Below are 20,624 nucleotides of genomic sequence, written 5' to 3'. Positions count from 1 at the left end.
AATCAATTCCTGAGAAAAAGGAGATGTGCGTCTTCCTCCTGCAGCTCAACCCTGATGGGCCCAGAATCCTGGAAGCACCTGGTGAAGCTGGGAGACAGGAACATAGGAGTTGAACAGTCCCCTCCCTGTAATGTGTCCTGAGACAGACACCCCGAGTCTCAATTCAGGGTCTTGGGCTCTTCCTGGAGATGAAGAGGGAAGTGTGTCAAGAGCATAGCTCCACAACGACTTTTTCTTTTTTTTCCAATTGAAGCGTAGTTAATTTCCAATGTTGTGTTAGTTTTAGGTGTACAACAAAATGATTCAGATACATATATACATGTATATTCTTTTTCAGATTCTTTATCCTTATATGTTATTACAAAATACTGAATATAGCTTCCTGTGCCATACCATTGGTCCCTGCTGGTTATCTGTGCAATGACTTTTTAAAACTATATTTAGTTGTTAGCATGAAGGACTTTTATGAGTGAAGGGTGTGAGTGGGAGGTGACAAGTGACTTTCATTACACTCCTGGCAGGACCTCTCCTCCACATTGCTGCCACCCATGGAATTCTAACTCCAGTGATGACGGTGGCAGCTTCTTCAAATAAAAACCTTCCTTTTAGAATGAGCTTGAACTCTTCTCTAGGCTGCGTTGTTAAGTGGGGGAAAAGCAAGCTGCAAAACAGCATTTCCCAGATGCCAGCTTTTGTGTGAAAAAAAGAAGGAAAGAGAATACAGATACCTGTATGCAGTCACGCTGTGCAAGGGTTCCCATCAGCTGTGAAACTGGTTGAGTCTAATGAAGCAGGGAGGTTGGGTGGTAGGAAGTGCTCTCACTGTGTTCCTCTTGGCGGCTTTTGAGTTTTGAGCCTTGTGAATTTATTAACTATTTAGATAGTGAAATGTGGCTTTTCTAAGATATACGGGAGGCTTCTGATGAAGAAGCCCCCTCCCTGACCCCTGGACCCCTGCAGAGAATCACTGCCTTGTGCCTCCCCTGGAAGCACAGGTGCTGTGAGAGGCAGTTGTTCCAAAAGAGACTCTGAGAAAGGTTGTGTGTTTTTTTTTTTCTTCCAGTTTTATTGAGATATACTTGACATAAAGCACTGTATAAATTTAAGGTGTCTGGTATAATGATGTGACATATATTTCATGAAGTGATTATCACAATAAGTTTAGCAAACACCTATTATCTCATACATGGACAAAATTATATAGAAACAATTTTTCCTTTTGATGAGAACTCTTTGGGATTTATTCTCTTAACAATTTTCATATGTAACATACAGCAGTGTTGATTATACTTATCATGTTGTATTAATACATCACATTCCTAGGACCTTATTACTGGATGTTAGAACCTTTGGGTCACCTTTATCCAGTTCCCCCTGCCCCAACCCCTTCCCTCTGGCAACCACTAATATGATCTCCTTTTCTATGAGTGAGTTTGTTTTTGAAGTACATTGACCTACAACAGTATGTTATTTCCTGATATATAGATTAGTGGTTTTTTCCTATACATTTAAAATATGTCACCATCCACAGATACTACAGTTATTGACTGTATTCCTCACACTGTACGTTTCATTTTGGTGACTCATTTATTTTGTAACTGGAAGTTTGTACCTTAATCTCTCTTACCTATTTATTTCCTCTCCTTTATGTACCTCTCCTGTGACAACCAACTGTGTGTTCTCTGTATCTATAACTGTTTGTCTTGTTCGTTCATTTTTTTTAGATTCCACATATAAGTGAAATCATAATTATCTTTCTCTTATTTCACTTAATATAATACCCTGTAGGTTCATCCATGTTGTCATAAATGGCAATATTTTATTCTTTTAATGGCTGAGTAACATTCCATGGTGTGTGTGTCTGTGTCTGTGTCTATATATGTATATTCTACAGTTTTTTCATCTATTCATCTGTTGATGGGCAGCACTTGGCTTATTTCCATATCTTGGCTGTTGTAAATAATGCTGCAATTAACATGGGGGTGCATATATCTTTCCTAATTAGTTTTTGTTTTCTCTGGATAAATACCCAGGAGTGGAATTTCTGGATCATATGGTAGTTCTGTTTTTAATTTTTTTGAGAAACCTGAATACTCTTTTCCATAGTGGCTGTACCAATTTACATACCCACCAACAGGGCAAAAGGGTTCATTCTCTTTTCTCCATGAGAAAAAGTTTGAAGTTCTCGGCATCTACCTCCTTTTCAATCTCGCCCATTTAAAACTAAAATCTGGGGAATTCCCCGGCGGTCCAGCGGTTAGGATTCAGAGCTTTTACTGCTGAGAGCCTGGGTTCAATCCCTGGTTGGGGAACTAAAATCCCACAAGCTGTGTGGCATGCCCCCATCCCCCAAATAATAATAGTAAAATCGGTCGTATTTTCTTTAACTTGTTCAAGCTCAATTGTACTTACTTCCTTTGTTTTCTTCTTTGCAGGATCCAAGTGGACCTATATAGGTAAGTAGTGATCTTTATTTTTTTGAAGAGATGGCTGTATTTAATGAGAAACTTCTTGTTTTGTGGAGATTGTTTAGGGGGTTAGGGAGAGCAGTTCTGGTCTTGTTAAAGGAGGACACAAAGTCCTCCCTAAAGACTTGCTCCACATGGTCACAGACAGCTCTTTCTCCGAGAAGCTGAGCCTGCTTCGTGCATTCAAATTGCATCACGGTGTTAAGGTTTTCAGATTCCTACAAACCACCCAGGTGAGGATGCCCAGGCTCCCTTCAGACTGCAGGGGCCCTAAGCAGGAGAGTGCCCTTCTCCTCTGTAGGACATTCATCCTACAATAAACAAAGAATAAAGGGCTCCTTTCTGAAAGTTAGGCCCAGGTCCCAGAACTTAAGCTGCCAGTGTGTTTAGCATTAACTTCTTGTTGTCATGTTTGTAAGCAAGCAAGGGACCAAGCAGTGATGGTTGATCCTCAGTTAAAGAGGAATGGTTGTCTTAAATGGAGAGACAGGATGTCAAGGGTGTGCAAAAGGGTTTTGAGATAAGCAGCTTGAAATAGGCTCAGCTCATGTGTGTGCAGTGAATGGGAACTGGTCATCGGCTGGAATGGGGGATGAGGGCCAAGCCCCAGGGTCCCCTGGCAAGTGCAGGGATATTAATAATGTCTTGTTTGGGACTGAGTGACAAAGGATATGCAAGAGAGATTGCTGTGGGGAGCAGGAGGGTGGAACTGGCCATATTGGCACAGGAGGGGTGGTGACAGGCAGGGAAGTCCATTACAACAGAGGAAGCAGATTCCAGAAAAAGATCTGACTTGGATTTTCTAGTTAGCCTTTAGATGTTTGTTAGCCCAGGAGGCAATGGCAAGCCACTCCAGTACTCTTGCCTAGAAAATCCCTTGGATGGAGGATCCTGGTAGGCTGCAGTCCATGGGGTCGCTACGAGTCAGACATGACTTAGCGACTTCACTTTCACTTTTCACTTTCACACACTGGAGAAGGAAATGGCAGCCCACTCCAGTGTTCTTGCCTGGAGAATCCCAGGGACGGGGGAGCCTGGTGGGCTGCCGTCTATGGGGTCACACAGAGTCGGACACAACTGAAGTGACTTAGCAGCAGCAGCAGCAGCCCAGGAGGCCTAGAAAGTTCCCTGAGCTAATCAGTTAGTTGCCTCCAGGCCAAGGTCTCCTGGCCTCTAGCATTGCAAGGCTCCATCACTGCTAACATCCCTTACTTACTTATAATGTACAAAGCACATTGCTAAGTGGGTGGATAATTAGAAGCATGGGCTGGTAGGCTGTGGTCTGTAGCTGGGAATTACTTAAAGCTCACAATTCAAAGCAGAATATAATAGGTAATAAAAGCAGATAACAAGTAAGCGGTTCAGTGCTCTGATGGTTCAGAGAAGAATGCTAGGACTGGATGGTTAAGAAAAGCTTCCTGGAGGAAGAGGGCTTTCATGTGGACCTTGGGGGATGCGGAGGATTCAGTATAGCCAGAAGGAAGTGTGACTGGCCAAGTTAATGATGGTGTCATATGAGTGGAGGCAAGAAAGAGCAAGATGGCATTTGAGGGAAGACATATAGAGACGTTGTTACGGGGGGAGGGATAGACTCTAAGGTCAGAAAGATAAGGTGGGTCAAACGGGGAGCATGGAGGAGGAGGCCAGGCTTTCCCACTTTGTCTCATGGATAGAGGGGTGGGGTTGGGGGTAATCTGCGTTTTAAGGAGAGTAGGGGGTGATGGGGGATGCAAGAGAAAAAATAGGAGAGAGGCAGGAAGACATTTGGCCCTTGAAGAAACACCATTCTGTCTTAATGTCCAGTTTAAAGTGATGGCAGTAAGAGGGCAGAACCCTGTCGAAGGAGGAATCCACAGTCTGGGTATCAGCCCGTGCCCCGCTTACCTCACCCCTCCGCCCCGGGGCAGGCATGTGGGAGGAGACAGGAGCAGGGCCGTCCCGGAAAGAATCAGGGACTTGAGGCCTGCACCTCATTCCATATGGTCTGGTGTGAACCCTTGAGGTCTCGCTTTCTTCCTACCTGTGACTTGGGGAAGGGGTTGTTTGATCAGTGTTCCTCAAGCTATGGCTTGGGGTCATCTGCATCAGAATCACCTGGAATGCCTTCCAGATATGCAGATTTCTGGGCCTCAGCCTAGACCTGGGGGAGGGAGGGAACCTGAAAAACTTGTCTATTTCAGGTGATCCTTAGGCAATCTGTTAGAAAACCTCTGACCAGATGATTCCCAAGACCTCTCTAGCCTGAGTCAGAGGAAACCTGCCCCACCTCTGCTCCTGGCTTCCCAGGTAGAGTGGAGACACCAGTCACGTCTCTCCAGGGCTCCCTGCCTCTGTAGGACAGCCTACAGGGTGGAGCGAGGATCTCATGGAGAGCGGGGAGATACCATGTCAAGAGGCATAGGAGGAAAATCTTACTGCCACTTAGGCATGACATGGGGCTCCCTGGGGAGGGCCTCTGTACAGCCATATCGACTAATCCAGAAGCATTTCTTCCTGACCCCTTGTGCTGGCCAGCCCTCTATCCCTCCTACCCCAGACAGTTAGGGTGGCTCTTTGCTGAGGAAGCAGAGGGCAGAGTCTAAGGATGCAAGACATGCATGGGGGTGAGCACAGAGGCAAACCTGGCTTTTTATTAGTGAAGTGAGCACACACGTGATGTGGAGTCAGGTCAGTGGGGGCCCATGAAAGAGGCCGGATGGAGGATAGCTAAGGAGGCAAACAGGTCCAGGCTGGCAGCTGGCATCAGGGTTAACAGTCACACAGGTAAACAGAGAGCCTGGCATAGATGCCAGGGGGAAATGGTTTCCAAACAACACAGGCTGCACCGAATGGGGCAAGTCCAACCCCAGGCCGCGTGCTGGTTTTCCCGGGGCGCAGACCTCAGCTACTTTGCACGTAGATGCCGCTGAGTCATCCTGCTCTGCCGGCCTCCGGCTGCCAGGAACACATGGTAGGACTTCTAGAAGCACATGAAAAGGGAATTCGAGCCCCTTCCCCCTCCACACTGAGTCACTGGACTGACCTCCTCGATGGCCTCCTGGAGACAGGAGGACCATCTGACAGCCAGGATGGGGCCAACCCTGCCCCAGGTGTCCCTCCTGGGGGGATGGAGCAGCATTGGGTATGTGTTGGCATGTGCTGAGTCAGTGCCCTGCCCCCTGCAGTCAGTCCCAACTCGATCCTGCTGAGCCACCAACTCTGAAGTGGAGGGCAACTACAAATCAGGCTGACTCACAAGGGGAGGCTGGACTCCAGCCTGTTCAAGGGCTGTAAGAAAGCAGAATAGGGGTGCCCTTGGGTGTGGAGGTGATTGGAAGCAGGGGATACTGGTCACCCTCAGTTCCTTGGTGTGGGTGCTGTGTTCAGTGTGTGAAAAGTCATCAGGCTTACTTATGATACATGCACTTTTCTGTATGTATATTATATTCAATAAGAGAGTTAAATTCCAGCTGGTTGGTAGAGTCATCCTTACCCGGATAGAGTTTTCAGCCCTCCCACAAGAAACAACCAAAAAACCCTCAGTGTGTTCAAAACAACAGAGCAACTGAAAGGAATGACTGTACAGAAACTAACGAGCCAAGAACACATCATGTGAACAGAGAACAGACCTGGGGCTCCATCCCTGAGGATGTCAGACACTGCTCTGATGGTCCTCCGATATGAGTAGTTCAGAAACAGACAAACGCCACTGTTCGCTATTTGGGAGAAATAAGACAAACCTTCACAGCTTCCCAGGGGGCGCGCGTGGTAAAGAACCCACCTGCCAGTGCAGGAGATGTAAGAGACATGGGTTCAATCCCTGCGTAGGGAAGATCTCCTGGAAGAGGAAATGGCAACCCACTCCAGTATTCTTGCCTGGAGAATCCCATGGACAGAGGAGCCTGGCGGGCAAGAGTCCATGGGGTTGCAAAGAGTCAGACTTAGCATGTATGCACGTCATGGGAGATGGGGTGTAAGGGGAAGAGGAAGTCAAGCCCCCATCCTGGCAGGTGAGCAAGCCCCTGTTAGGGCCCTAAGTTAGGGCCCTGAGGGGCATTCACCAGACCAGCCCCTCCATTCCAGAGTGGGGACCCTGGAAAGATGGCAGCTTAGCCTGGGGGTGCCAGGCACGGGGCTCATAGGCCCTCCTGCCCAGCTTCTTGGCCAGAGGCAGGACTCCCATGGCCAGGCACTGCCACCACACTCCTCAAGCTGCTCCCCTTTCCCCCAGACAGCAGATGCTTTATCTTAAAGGATTGCCTTTGGGAATTTGGAAGGGCTCCTCCTCCATCAGGGTGAACTTCATTGGTTTTTCAGGCTCCCACCTCCACCCCTCTTCTGTCCTAAATCTGCTGGAATATTAGGTTGCTACAGTCAAACTATCCCTGGGATTCAGGACGTTCTTCCTGAGCTAGAACTAGACATGGGACACATGCAAGGAAGCTAGGAGGAAGAACTCTTTCCTTTCTCTTCTTTAGTAGTTTTTAAAGATACCATGTGACTTCATGGTCAAGGAAATATGAAAACCAGACTAATAGCTAGCTAGCAGGAAGCTGCTGTATAACAGGGAGCTCAGCCCATGCTCTGTGATGACCTAGAGGGGTGGGGTTTGGGAGTCTCAAGAGGGAGGGGATATATGTATACATGGAGCTGATTCTTGTTGTTGTACAGCAGAAACCAACACAACATTGTAAAGAAATTGTAATCCAATTAAAAATAAATGAAAAAAAAAAAGACTATCATTTAGAGCTAAAGGGAGAACTTAAAACAGCAGTTACGGAACACATGGAATTAAAAGGCTGATTTCATTATGAAGAACTCTTATCTATACCAAAGGTAGAGCCTGGCCAGCTCACAGAATCCCAGTGCCTTCTCCCCCATTCCCACTGCCAACCTGAGGATGAATGGCAAGAGGCACAAAGCACTCGGGGGAGAGAGAACCAGAAGGGCCTTGAGAACATGTTTTTCATACCAGGGAACTGAATCGCTATGCCTGCATCTTGGTGGTTTCCCTTGAGGCTTAGCAATCCAACCCGCTATGATTTATTCATTAAATCTGTGCTACAGTTCCAGTTACTTCTAGTAGAAGTTGTGACATCCAGGGTCTGCCTGAATGTGCTGTGGTCCACCCATTCGTCATCATTTCTCATCTTTCCTGAGTTGCAGAATTGAGGTCTGTGTGTTCTGGGTGCCTGCATTTTCGTGTCCACAGCTGGCCTCGCCAACGGGGTGAAAAGATAGGGAAGCTAGCATTTGTTCCTAAAGGCAGGGGTGGTGTCGTGGGGGTGGGGTGGTGGTGGCGAGGGGCAGGTGAGGCAGAAAACCAGTAGGAAGAAGAGGAAAGGGTACAGAGCCCAGAACCAGGCAGACCTCCTGGAAATCACAGCTTGGCCACTTTCTGGGTGAATGGCCTGAGGAAAGTAACTTAACCTCCCTGGACCTTGGTTTTCTCAACTACAAGATGGGAGTCGTAACAGCATCTACCTCAGTGGGACTGGGATGGGGCAGCATCAGCATCCCCTGGGGCTCAGGATGCTCCTCCCAGACATTCCGAACTGCAAGTGAAACTCACGGGAGGAGTCTGGGAGAAAAACCGCAAATGCTTCACCTCTGGTCCTTTAGCAGCAAGGAAAGCACCATGTGTGACTTTGTTAGAAACACAAGTTCTCCAGCCCATACCAGATTTACTTCCAAATCAGAAACTCTGGGGCTGGGCCCAGCCCTCTGCTTTAATAAGTCCACCAGGTGATGCTGATGCACCCTCGAGTTTGAGAATCTCTGTTCTCCCCAAGTTGTGGTGAGGATGCAGTAAGATAATGCACAGAAATGGGCTTGCAGTGCCTGGGGCACAGTGTGCACGCAGTGGGGCCAATCACCTTCCTTCCCTTCGTGTCATGGGTTATGGTGGAATTCGATTAGCTAATCGGTGGGTAACTGCCTTGTCAAGTCTACAAGACCAAATAAACCTGAGAGGTAGATCTTAGAAAGGATCTACCTCTTCATGCTTTTCTGAATTGCCTGAGTTTTTAATGGGTGAGGAAGATCCCTTTTAAATTTTTATTATTATTTTCTTAGATCATTCTTCAGCTTTATTGAGGTGTAATTGGCAAAAACTGTGTATATATTAAAGGTGTCCAATGTGAGTGTTTCATATATGTTGTGAAATGGTCACCACAATCAAGGTAATTAGCACTCATCAGCTTACATAAGCATAAGCATTGTTTCAACTCAGTCGTGTCTAACTCTCTGCAACTCCAAAGACTGTAGCCCACCAGGCTCCTCTGTCCATGGGATTTCTCAGGCAAGAATACTGAAGTGGGTTGCTATTTCTTCCTCGAGGGTATCTTCCCAACTTGGGGATCGAACCCGCGTCTCCGTGGTCATTGCATTGCAGTTTCTTTACCACTGCACCACCTGGGAAGCCCTACCTCACATAATTACCTTTTTTATCTTTTTCATTCCCTACTCCCCCCCCACACCCGGCAACCACCTGTTTATCCTCTGTATCTATGACTATTTATTTATTTTTTAGACTCCACATATGAGTAAAATCATACCACGTTTGTCCTTCCCTGTCTGACTTGTTATCTGTCTCAGCATACTACCTTCTTTAAAAAAAAAGAAGTGTCAGTCACTCAGTCATGTCTGACTCTTTGCAATCTATAGACTGTAGCTCGCCAGGTTCCTCTGTCTATGGAATTCTCCAGGCAAGAATACTATAGGTTCATCCATATTCTGAAAAAACAAAAGGAGTTTCCCTCGTGAGAAAAAAAGGGATTGAGGAAAAAAAAACCCAAGGGTTCCAAGCTCTTGTCCCATGGGCTTCACATGCCAGAAAGTTCTTCGCAAGCTTGTCCTTCAGACCAGTCACCCTGCCACTTTCCTGGCATCTACGGGACAGATACCCAGTTTCATAGCCGTGGCCACCTCAGTCATGCAGCTAAAATCACTGGAGCATCCATTGCTGCCCCGCCCAGAGAATGCACTCCCCCCCACCTCTGAGCCTCTAGGCTAAGCCTTGATTTCAGGTTTAGGAGTGGAGCTGGGAAGAAATCTGGGGCTGGGCTACAGGGAATGCTGAGCTCCATAAGCCCAGCCCCACGCAGGGTCCCCGACAAGCCTTGGAACTGCGGGGTAAGAGCTGCCTGGGAGGGGGTCCTGCCAGGGGCTCTGTGGGGCCTCTGGCTGTGCTCAAACTTGCCCTTTCTGCTGCATGCTGGTCTCAAGCCCCAGGCAGTCAGGTGAGGGCAGGGCACATCCCTCCAGCAGCCAGTTAAAGCCCTTGGCCCATCCCCAGCATGAAGAGAGAGGGGAGTGAGCACCTGGGGTAAACCAGATCAGAAGGAAAGATTGAAAGCAAAAAGGTTGAATTCAGAGCAGATGAGTGAAGGTGCCCCGGGCGAGAAAGTCTGGTTGTTCATGGAGAATGGATCCGAGATTGTCTCAGTGGGCTCCTACAGTCTCCTCAGAGGGAGCAAGGGCCCTCTCGCCCGCTCTGTTATTGTCTTCCTCTGCAGGGGCGGGGGGAGGAGGGGGGAAGGGCACAGGCACTACTGAGGAGCCCAAGGACACAGCTAGCCATGCCACATGGCCAGGAAAGAGAGCCAGCACCTGCTCTGGACAAAGACTGTATTGTAGTGATTCTCAGATGCAACTTTTTTTTTTACATTATAGCATCTCTGTAAGTGGGATATATCTAATAATCCATGGCATCTAGAAGCAATGAAATATGGTAGCTGTTCCACAAATACTCACCAGAGAAGTTCCCTGTTAGATGCTAAGAGCACAGAGAAAGGAGCTGAAATGATTTAATTTCCACAGTTAAATAGTGAAACAGTGGGGGCAAGAAAATGTAAAACTAACGGCTAGTATGCATAGCATAGAGGAATAATGCAAAATCATATTAGATTTTGAACTCGAACTTCTTCCAATTTTCAGTCAAGCCACAGTTTACTTATATGCCTAAGTGGTATTAGATCAATATTACAAATATATTTAAGGAGAATAAGTTAGGTGCTTATCTTTTTATCTTTTTTTTTTTTGGTCCTATCACATGGCTTGTGGGATCTAGTTCCTTGACCAGGGATTGAACCGGGCCAAGGTGGTGAGTGTGCAGAGTCCAGGAAATTCCTGTAGCTATGTGGGCTTTTCCTTTTTTTAGTTAACAAAAGTATTCTTTTAAGGTACAAGCTTTCCAATGACCTGGCAAGTATTTGATTTTTGCCAACCAGGAAGGAACTAGTACGGCTGCCACCTCCTTGTGTCCATAAAGGTTGCCTCACAACTGGTATAACTCTAAATAAAACAGTTCATTTAGCTCAGTTTAGCTTTTTAAATGATTTTGCAATCATTCACTTGAGACATACATCAGCTGTGTGACTTCTGAGTGAATGGGAGGAGATCCATCCAGACCTCGTAAGGATGCCTGTGGTTAGTTTCAGGGCAGAGTCATGATCCCCCCACCTCTGGGACAGTCGGCTCAGAAAGGGCTCCCTGGTTACGACCAGAGTGAGACTTGCTTACAGCAGGGAATGATGACACTGGTGAATGGGGCCTGGGCTTTTGTAGTGAGGCCCCTGCTTGGCACCGCATCTTCTGGGAACTGCATGAGAAGTGAAGAAAGGAAGAAAGGCGACTCTGAAGGTTGTGGAACAAAGAAGTTTTGTAGCAAGTCTGAGGCACTCACGCAAATGGCTGTTTCCTCTTTTGGCTTTTGCCACCAGGAAGCCCAGAGGCAAACTGGTGATTCCAACTTGAGTAACTGCCCATTTTCCAATGATCTGCAAATCTAAAGATTCTTCACTGATGATGTCCTTCTAGTTCACAGGTATTTTTTCTGATCCTGAACCAAAGTGTTATACAAATTAATTTCTGGAATCATTATCTAGAAAGGACCAGAGAGTAATGGTACCCTACACATTCATCACTCTTTTATTCTGCCCTCCTCTGTGGACACCATTATTTAAAAGTTTTAACAAATTAATCTATTAATGAAATAATTAATTTCCCCCAATTGTTTTTCTAAAATTTTTGTTCATATATTTATTTGGCTGCAACAGGTCTTTAGCTGTGGCATGTGACCTCTTAATTAGGTACAGCATGTGGGATCTACTAATAGTTCCCTGACCAGGAATTGAACCTACACCCCCTACAATGGGAGTGTGGAGTCATAGCCACTGGACCACCAGGGAAGTCCCACGAACATTTATAATTGTTAAATGCCAAGTATTAAACTAGATGCTGGGGAAATGATGAATAAGGGTGAATAAGACTGAGTCTGGGAGGAGACAGTGAATTAGACAGGGCCTTACAATGCAGAGAGATTAAGCACAGAGGAGAGTGACTTTGCCTAGAGTCTTGGGAAAGAATCAGAGAAGGCTTCCTGGAGGAGGTGATGTCCAAGATGAGGCCTGGAAGGCATGTAAGAGCTAGCCAGGCAAAGGGAAGAGGTTAAAAAAGCTTTGGGGTGTAAGGGATCAACTAGGCTGGTAGGTCCAGGGGACCAACAAGGACCTCAGGAAGGAGGAAAGGGGCTGGGGAGATGGACCAGAGAGTGAGGGGCTCATGAGTCGGCCAGAGTTGGGACCTCACGCTGGAGACAGCAGGAGACAGATGGAGTATTTTAAATAGAAAACTGAGAAAAGCATTTTAGAAGGATCATCCTGCCTATAGAATGGAGAGTAAATTGAGCGTGAAACACTGGAGGAAGTGGGGCCAGAGCGACACAGGAGTCTGAAGCAAGGGAGGGGCAGTGGGGGTCCTGACCTATTGATACAACTCAGCCCAAAACGTAGACACCTAATGTTGTCATTGGTTGGAGCAGCCTGATTGTGGATGAGGGCTAGTCTCTGTTGGGCTGCGTGAAGTATTCAAATCAGCCTCCACTGCCATTGCTGCCCAGGTGGGACCCCAGTGGGGACCACTGATGCAGCCAAGCCCCACAATCATTTGCAGATGAGGCGACGAAAACTGAGAGCTGTCAACTGACCCAAGCATAAGAAACTGAGCAGAGACTGGAATCTGTGTCTCCTGATTTCAGTCTCGTGTGTTTTTCCAGACATTTAGTGGATGCTCATTTTATGCCAGACATTGTGTACTCTACGCGACACATCACAACACTAAGCAAAAGTCACTCAGGAAATGCAGTGATGTTTCAAAAAAGCAAATGATTTAGACTTGCCAGAAACAAATTGTGCCAAAAGAACTTGCTTTTCTTCTCTGTATCAGAGTAAAAGGCTTAGCGATTAAAGGAAACACAATAGACTTAAAACTCGTTGACATAAATAAACATTTGATATGGTTCCTTGTAACACACTCATGGGAAATGTAGATCAAAGACCAACGTGGTTGCTATGGGGAAAAAAAAATCAGTATCCTCAAGTCATCGTTACTGTAGGCAGCACACATCTGGGAGAGATGTCAGGGTCCTCCGGGGGCCGTAATGACCGTTTTCAGATTCTTGGGAATAGGATGGACAGCTGAAGGAGTCAGAAAGATGAGTGTTGGAAAGAAGAACAGGGAATAGACGCCAGGAGGAGAAAAGCAGGTCGAAGAGGGCGGGTGGAGTGGAGCCGAAAGACGCACCTTGTGAGGAACATGAGTGCGCGAGTGAGCGCAGCCGCACTGCAAGGCGGCGGGAGCCAATGAGGAGAGCTGCTCACGCCCCGCCCCGCCCCGCCCGCCCCGCGCCGCCCCGCCCCGCCCCGCGCTTAGTCCTGGGGACTCAGGAAAGAGGTGTAGCATGCCTTTACACATGCACGCATGCACGCACACATCCACATCCACATGCATCTATCATACATTCTTAGATGTGTCCTTACCCCACACTCAACCTCCATCTCCTGCATCCCGAACCTGGAGTGAGGCTCTCCGCTGGTTTCTGAGCTACCTGAACGTATGTTGACATCTCATTGCTCACATTGGTGCTGGGGTGAGATCTTATAGCCTGCCTCTCGCCCCTGGGTGCTTCTTTCTGGCAATTTCCCAAGAGCCTCCCAGCTCTTTTTATTTATTTATTTTTTTCAAGTTTCATAAAATTTTTACTTAAAAAAAAAAACAAAACAAAAAATGTTTTACAAAATACCGTTCTTTCAATCAAAGAAACTTTCTGTTGGGTACATGGAGCTTTCTACCATAGAGATTATAGAATAACAGTCAGTCAAACAGGGACAGATTTTTTAAATAGCCACCTAGCTGCAAAACCTACAAGAAATAGATTTTTTTTTAAAGTGCCTTTAAAAAGGTAAAGCAAGTAATATAATTGTTGAATCTATTTGAAATTTTAAAAGTTTCTTTTAAATGGTCCAGATGGTGTGCACAATGTCACAGCTGGAACAAAACTGCCAGTATTTAGTTTGAAACACAAAAACAACACATATGAACAGCATTCTTTGAAAAATAATTCAAAATGCTGCCACTGTATGACACGGCAAACCTAAACAATGAGTGTTGATGGTATTCAGAGAATTAACAAAACAAACTGAATATTAAAGTATTTAAATATTTACTTTGATTTAAAAATATGGAACGCTTCACGAATTTGCGTGTCATCCTTGCGCAGGGGCCATGCTAATCTTCTCTGTATCGTTCCAATTTTAGTATATGTGCTGCCGAAGCGAGCACTCCCAGCTATTTTTAATTGTAGTATAGCTGCTTTACAATGTTGTGTTAGTTTCTGCTGCACAGCAAAGTGAATCAGCTCCATGTATACATATATCCCCTCCCTGATGAGCCTCTCTCCTACTGCCCTATCCCAAGCCTCTAGGCTTTTTTTTAACCTTTTATTTTATATTGGGGTATAACCAATTAACAATGTGTGACAGTTTCAGGTGAACAGTGGAGGAACTCAGGGACCCAGTCCTACATATACATGTATCCATTCTCCCCCAAACCAGCTCTTGATGAATCTCTTGGGGTAATGCCATCAGCAAGGCTGGAGTAGGAAAGGTCCCATTACTGAGTAAAACCGAGCACGGAAGGTCTGTAGGGAAGACTGTGTGCAAAGATGCCTGGTCAGAAAACTCATTATGGGGAAAAAATTGAGAACTGCAGGAATTTAATGTCCCTTCACTTAATTGCCTTGATAAGCATAGGTACTTCTTGGGCTAACAACCAAGTGCCCACTCTCCAGCTAAGGCTAACATGCCAGGTTATCACTGGAGAATGTTTTCCTCCATGGTGGTGTTTGAGCATGAACCTGCTGCAAGCAAGGCAGTGTTCGAGGGGTACGGGGTGAGAAGGAGCCCTTTCTTGTCTCAAGGAGAGTTATCTAGAAGGACATCAGCATGGTGTGTGGGGAGTGACACCCTCCCCAGCAGGCTGCTCAGGCAGAGGCACAGAGCCCAGTCCAGGAGACGAGCTGGAGATATACTTGTTGAGTGAATGAGGAAAGAATGGTTTGTTTCTCTCTTTGCTTTTGGCTCTGGGTGTCAGTGAAGGCACCAGGGAGAAGGTGGCAGTTGATCTGGGATGGTAGGATTTCAGAGGTGAAACCGGTCTGAAATGAAATGCCACATCTCCATACATATCTCATTAGAAGTAAAAGGAGACATGCAGGGAGGCCTAGATTTGTTTTCTGGTGAGGTGAAAGGGTGAACTTGCTTTAAAAGGCTGGAAACAGCCCTTAAAGTAAAAAAAAAAAAAAAAAAGACTTGAGACTATTCCATTCAGAAGGGCTTGGAAACCAGCACGTCTTGGGAGTCCATCACAGACTTTGATCTTAAGCTACCACATTTATTCCTCCCAACAGCTCTGGGGTCCTGGTGGGTGTTACCGTATTCCTTTTATAAGCAAGCTCAGGGAATCTAAGAGTTGTATTCAAGGTCACACAACCAGTAGGTGGTGGAACTGTGATTGGCAGCTTGGTCAATGGCTCCAAAGCTTCTACTCGACCTTCCTACTGCATTTCATACCCCTCTGGAAGGGAGATTTTGACAGACTTTTTTTGGGCTCCAAAATCACTGCAGATGGTGACTGCAGCCATGAAAGTAAAAGACACTTGCTCCTTGGAAGAAAAGCTATGACCAACCTAGACAGCATATTAAAAAGCAGAGACATTACTTTGCCAACGAAGGTCTGTCTAGTCTAGCTATGGTTTTTCCAGTAGTCATGTATGGATGTGAGAGTTGGACTATAAAGAAAGCTGAGCACAGAAGAATTGATGCTTTTGGACTGTGGTGTTGGAGAAGACTGTTGAGAATCCCTTGGACTGCAAGGAGATCCAAACAGTCCATTCTAAAGGACATCAGTCCTGAATATTCATTGGAAGGACAGATGCTGAAGCTGAAACTCCAATACTTTGGCCACCTGATACAAAGAACTGACTCATTGGAAAAGACCCCGATGCTGGGAAAGATTGAAGGCAGGAGGAGAAGGGGATGACAGAGGATGGAATGGTTGGATGGCATCACCTACTCAATGGACATGAGTCTGAGTAAACTTTGGGAATTGGTGATGGACAGGGAGGCCTGGCGTGCTACAGTCCATGGGGTCACAAAGAGTCGGACACAACCAAGTGATTGAACTGAACTGGAAGGGAGATAGAAGTAGCCTGGATGAAGATCTTCAGGTGTGAGAACCATCAAACGGCAAGTCTGAAAACTGAAGGAGCAGCTTTAAATAACAGCAAGAGTGCTGTAGGTTAGATATCAGAAGGGACTTCCTCTTTGTGAAAGCTGGTAGGTGAAGAATGGGCTCATAGCAGGTCAACACTGAGGGGCCAGTGAGCCTTCACTTAGGTCAGGTTCCACTCTGGGGAGCTGCAGAAAGCTCATGTCTTTTATCAGAGCCCCTCTTTTTGTTATTTCTAGACGTCCCCAGGAATGTTGACCAGGTCACAAATCCCTGCACTGCCGCTTCTCCCCTTTAGCTCTGGACCATTGCCAGGGCTTATCCGCTGGTCATCTCTTACCACCTGATAACCGCCACCCACTGCCCAGACTCCGGATCCTCCAAAGGCTACTGTGGGGCAGAATGAGAGGGTCAGGGTCAGCGGCAGCCTGGCTGGTTACTGGCACTGATTTGGGTCTCAGTCACCACATCTGCTAAATAAGAGCATACTGCCCCTGTCCTAGGCTTGTTATGCACTTTAATTAACACTTGCTAAGCATGTAGAACAGTGGTTGGTGGACTATGGCCCATGGGCTAAATCCAGTCCACCACTTCATCTGTAAATAAAATTTTCTTGGAACACAGCTATACTCACCATTCACCTGTTTGCATATTCTCCATGGCTGCTTTTTTTTTTTTTTTCAAACAACAGAGTTGTGTGGTAACAGAGACCATATAGCTCACAAAGCCTAAAATATCTGCTATCTGGCCTTTGGTAGGAAATGTTAGCCCACCTCTGATGCAGAATGATGTTCGGCATGTAGAAAGTACTCATTAAATGGTCACTTAAGAAAACAACAACTCACTAGGCCTTGGGGTTTAACAGAATTTAACTGAGGTCCTGGGGCAACACAAAGAGCCTCAAAGAAAAACCTAAAACAGGTGTGTCTGTCATCGGTGCTCCCCGAGGGCAACCACGATCCCCGACCCTGGGATTGCCTACCATCAGTCGTAGGCGCCAGTCCTGCCCTTCTGGCCTGGACTCCTGTGTCTCCTCTTTCCAGAGGCCAGGCTCCAGGATGACTGACGGCGAGAGGGCTTCATTCTGTTTAGAAAAACCTCCTCTGCAATGTGTGATCTGCGTGGTCCAAGCAGGGCCATCACAATAGTCCAGGGCTTCTCAGCCTCTGCACTGCTGGCACTGGGGGCAGCCGGTTTCTTTGCAGGGGGCTGTCCCTACACTGTACGGTGTTCAGCAGCATCTCTGGCCTGCCCATGTGCCCACCGGATGCCAGCAGCACTTCCCCCTGTGATGACACCAGATGTCACCAAACATCCCGAGGGGACAAAATCGCTCCTGCTGAGAACCACTGGCTTAGTCTGTGATAATATCACAGGTGAGGCACCGACATTCCAGTCCAGGATAGCTAAATCCCTAAAGAAACAATGTTCTCTGCAAGGGCACAGACCTGCTAAAGATGCATCCAGTTTATGTCACTGGATGGCTAGACAGAAGGCTTAGCATTTTGGCCTGAATCACCAGCAATGGGACTATTACAGCTGGGGCTGAGCTTTCACAGAAACACTGGGTAGTTACCTGCCTCAAGCCTGGGTCCCTAACAGGGGGCTTGGCCAAGCGCCCTGTCCCATAACACGTGGAGGGTCTCCGCAAAGACAGATTTCTGGCCCCTCTCCCAGATCACAGAAAATGCTTATGTACTCCCTGCTGGCCCTGCCCCTTACCACATGCAGATTTTCCAGCTTCATCCATTTTACATCCTGCTCCTCCAAGTAATAAGAAACTGCCAGAGGCTGTAAAATAACAGGCTATTCACTGATTCACTTATTCTTTTACTGATCCTTAATGATTCCCTTTGTGGGGTGGTCACTGGGGATCAGAGACAAGCAGGACACAGCCATGCCTTTCATGCACTGAGAGTTGGGAGAGCAGACACTTACACAGGTCACAACAATGGAGCAGGTTAAGTCCTAGGATAGTGTACGCTGGCCCTGGGGACACAAAGGGGGGCAGAATTCCTGCATTAGGGGGGTGGTGACGTTGCTGTCAGGCTTGCCTGAGGAGCTGATTCTTGAAAGACAAAGGGATGAGCAGGACAGGGAGTATGCCTTCGAGTTCACACACAAGGGGTGAGGATGGCATTCCACTTCAGGCAACAGAGCTCCCAAACCAGACAAGAGTGTGGGGTGCAGTCAGACTCAGGACGGCAGCGTGCTGGAGTGGCGGTGTGGGGAAAATATTCCCCCTGGGAGCAGAGGCTCTGACACCTTTTGTTCCAGACTATCTTTTCAAAGATGTTTATGTAAAAAATCATCCTGTAAGATCGAGACAGTGTCTCCTTCCAGGGCAGAAAGTAGATTGATTTGCTGCCCAGGAAAATATTCTCTCTCGGAGGTGAATGTTGGGCAAGGTTGCTAATTGCCGCTAAACACAGGGGTTTCTTAAGCTGGGAGGGACACTCATCATGCTGAGCAGTTTGCAAGCGCCATGTGTCACAAGGCCCTCATTACATCACCCTGTGGATCTGAGTTTAGGAAACAGGTGCAAATATCACTCTGCCGTCCCTATGAGTATTAAATTGTACTTCGACTAAGGAGTCTCGCATCTTTACCAGCATCTGTGAAACTGTGGCAGGCTAACTTGTTAGTCTGGGTGAAGTCTACCCCACTTTTTTGACACATGGTAGTGTGGGAGAAGCAAAGGCTGCAGTGGCAGGGTGGAGATCACCAGGGGATTCTGGGCTGCACTCCAGACCTTGGGATTAAGCCTGAAGGCTCGAGGAGCCACTGAAGAACTTTCAGTAAAGAGATGTCTGGATCTGGATCTAGCTTGGGGAGTGGAGGGCTGGAGAAACAAGGCCAGTGAGGCCTATAGATATGGAGCTATGCGTCTGAATAGGATATCCAGTGGGGGCAGATGAAGGCCAAGTTTAAAAAAAACTCAGTACGGGGCCTTGACAGCATTTTTTTCTGAATTGGGAATCAATTGGGATAATCCATTGCATTTATTTGTGGTCTCTTTAGAACTTTCATGCCCTTGACATTTCTGAAACATATAGACCAGATATCATGTAGAATGTCCTTCCACTTGGGTTTGTCTGAAGGTTTCTTATGAGATTCAGGTTGTCCATTTTGGCACAAAGAGTACAGAAGTGATGTGCTTGGTGTGTGTGTATATATGTACATACATATAAGATACACATATATGCCCACACACATGCAGATGCATACATATACAGACAATGGAATATCAGCCATAAAAAGAATGAAATAAAGTCATTTGCAGCAACATGAATGGACCTGGAGATTATCATACTAAGTGAAGTAAGAGAAAGACAAATACCATATGATGTCACTTATATACGCATATGGAATCTAAAAAGATGATACAAATGAACTTGCAAAACAGAAATAGACTCAAAGACAGAGAAAACAAACCTATGGTTACCAAAGGGGAAAGGGGGACAGTATAAATTAGAGGAGTTTGGGATTAACAGATACACACTGCTGCTGCTGCTAAGTCGCGTCAGTCATGTCCGACTGTGCGACCCCATAGATGGCAGCCCACCAGGCTCCCCCGTCCCTGGGATTCTCCAGGCAAGAACACTGGAGTGGGTTGCAATTTCCTTCTGCAATGCAGGAAAGTGAAAAGTGAAAGTGAGGTTGCTCAGTCATGTCCGACTCTTCGCGACTCCAGACTGTAGCCTACCAGGCTCCTCTGTCCGTGGGATTTCCCAGACAAGAGTACTGGAATTGGGTGCCATTGCCTTCTCCAGATACACACTACTATATAAAATAACAAGGACCTACTATATAGCACAGGGAATTCTATTCAATATCTTGTAATAACCTATAAAGGAAAAGAATCTGAAAAAGAATACATATGTGTGTATATATATATATATAGTGTATCATATATATATATAACTGAATCACTTTGCTGTGCACTTGAACCTAACACAACATTGTAAACAACTATATTTCAATTTGTACAAAAAGTTTAAAAATAAAGACAAAATATTATCCTTAAAAAAAAGACTGCTAAGAGAGGAAAACTGTCACCTCCCTGTGCCTGAAAATGGGGGTCAGAGGAAGGAGGAGACTGTGACTCCTGGCTTTTGGCGGGTGGGTGGCAATATGAGCTGAGACAGAGAACCTCGAAGGAGGTGGAGGCGGTTTTGGGGAGAGGAAGGTGAGAGAGGGAAAGATGGCAGGCTTGGTTATTTTTCAAATTGTCTGCCTGTCTGCCTCCCCTTCCAGTCATGTCTGGTTTCAGGAGGCCATGAAATCTTAAGGAGGCGTCCCTTAAGGCTGTGGAGCTCAGGAGGAAACCCTGACAGGGCAGAGGTTGTGCTGGAGCCATGGGAGGGGACAGGATTACCCCAGGGGAGTGTGAATGAGAGAGAAAGAGTCAAAGACAAAAGCCATGGGGCATCTGACTTGAAGGGCAGGTGGCTACTGAGAGCTGCAAAGGGGCAGGAGAGACGGGAAGACAGCTCAGACAAACAGTATCCCCCAAACCCAGAGGGGAGAGGTTCAGAAATGAGTGGGATCACCAGGGCCAAGGGCTACAAGAAAAATGAGGACTGAAGAGTCTACTTGAATCCAGTG

At 46.6% G+C, this 20,624-nt stretch overlaps 1 protein-coding gene and 1 non-coding gene across 3 annotated transcripts in view; one reads left to right on the top strand and one right to left on the bottom strand.

Moving 5' to 3' along the window:
• The window catches only part of CA12 (carbonic anhydrase 12), a 59,366-nt gene that overhangs the window by 5,644 nt on the left and 33,098 nt on the right, over positions 1-20,624 (top strand). For both annotated transcript variants that reach the window (XM_055437303.2, XM_088839670.1), the window contains exon 2: positions 2,436-2,456. In XM_055437303.2, coding sequence (XP_055293278.2) covers positions 2,436-2,456 — 21 coding nt within the window. The remainder of the gene's footprint in view (positions 1-2,435; positions 2,457-20,624) is intronic.
• LOC129563662 (U6 spliceosomal RNA) lies at positions 13,963-14,069 on the bottom strand. The gene has a single exon (XR_008687402.1). It is a non-coding gene; the product is annotated as a U6 spliceosomal RNA (small nuclear RNA).

Source organism: Moschus berezovskii, chromosome 9, assembly GCF_049115385.1.
Source record: "Moschus berezovskii isolate FMDL1 chromosome 9, NW_MosBer_1.0, whole genome shotgun sequence".
NCBI lineage: Eukaryota > Metazoa > Chordata > Mammalia > Artiodactyla > Moschidae > Moschus > Moschus berezovskii.
This window is presented reverse-complemented; position numbering and strand designations above follow the sequence as displayed.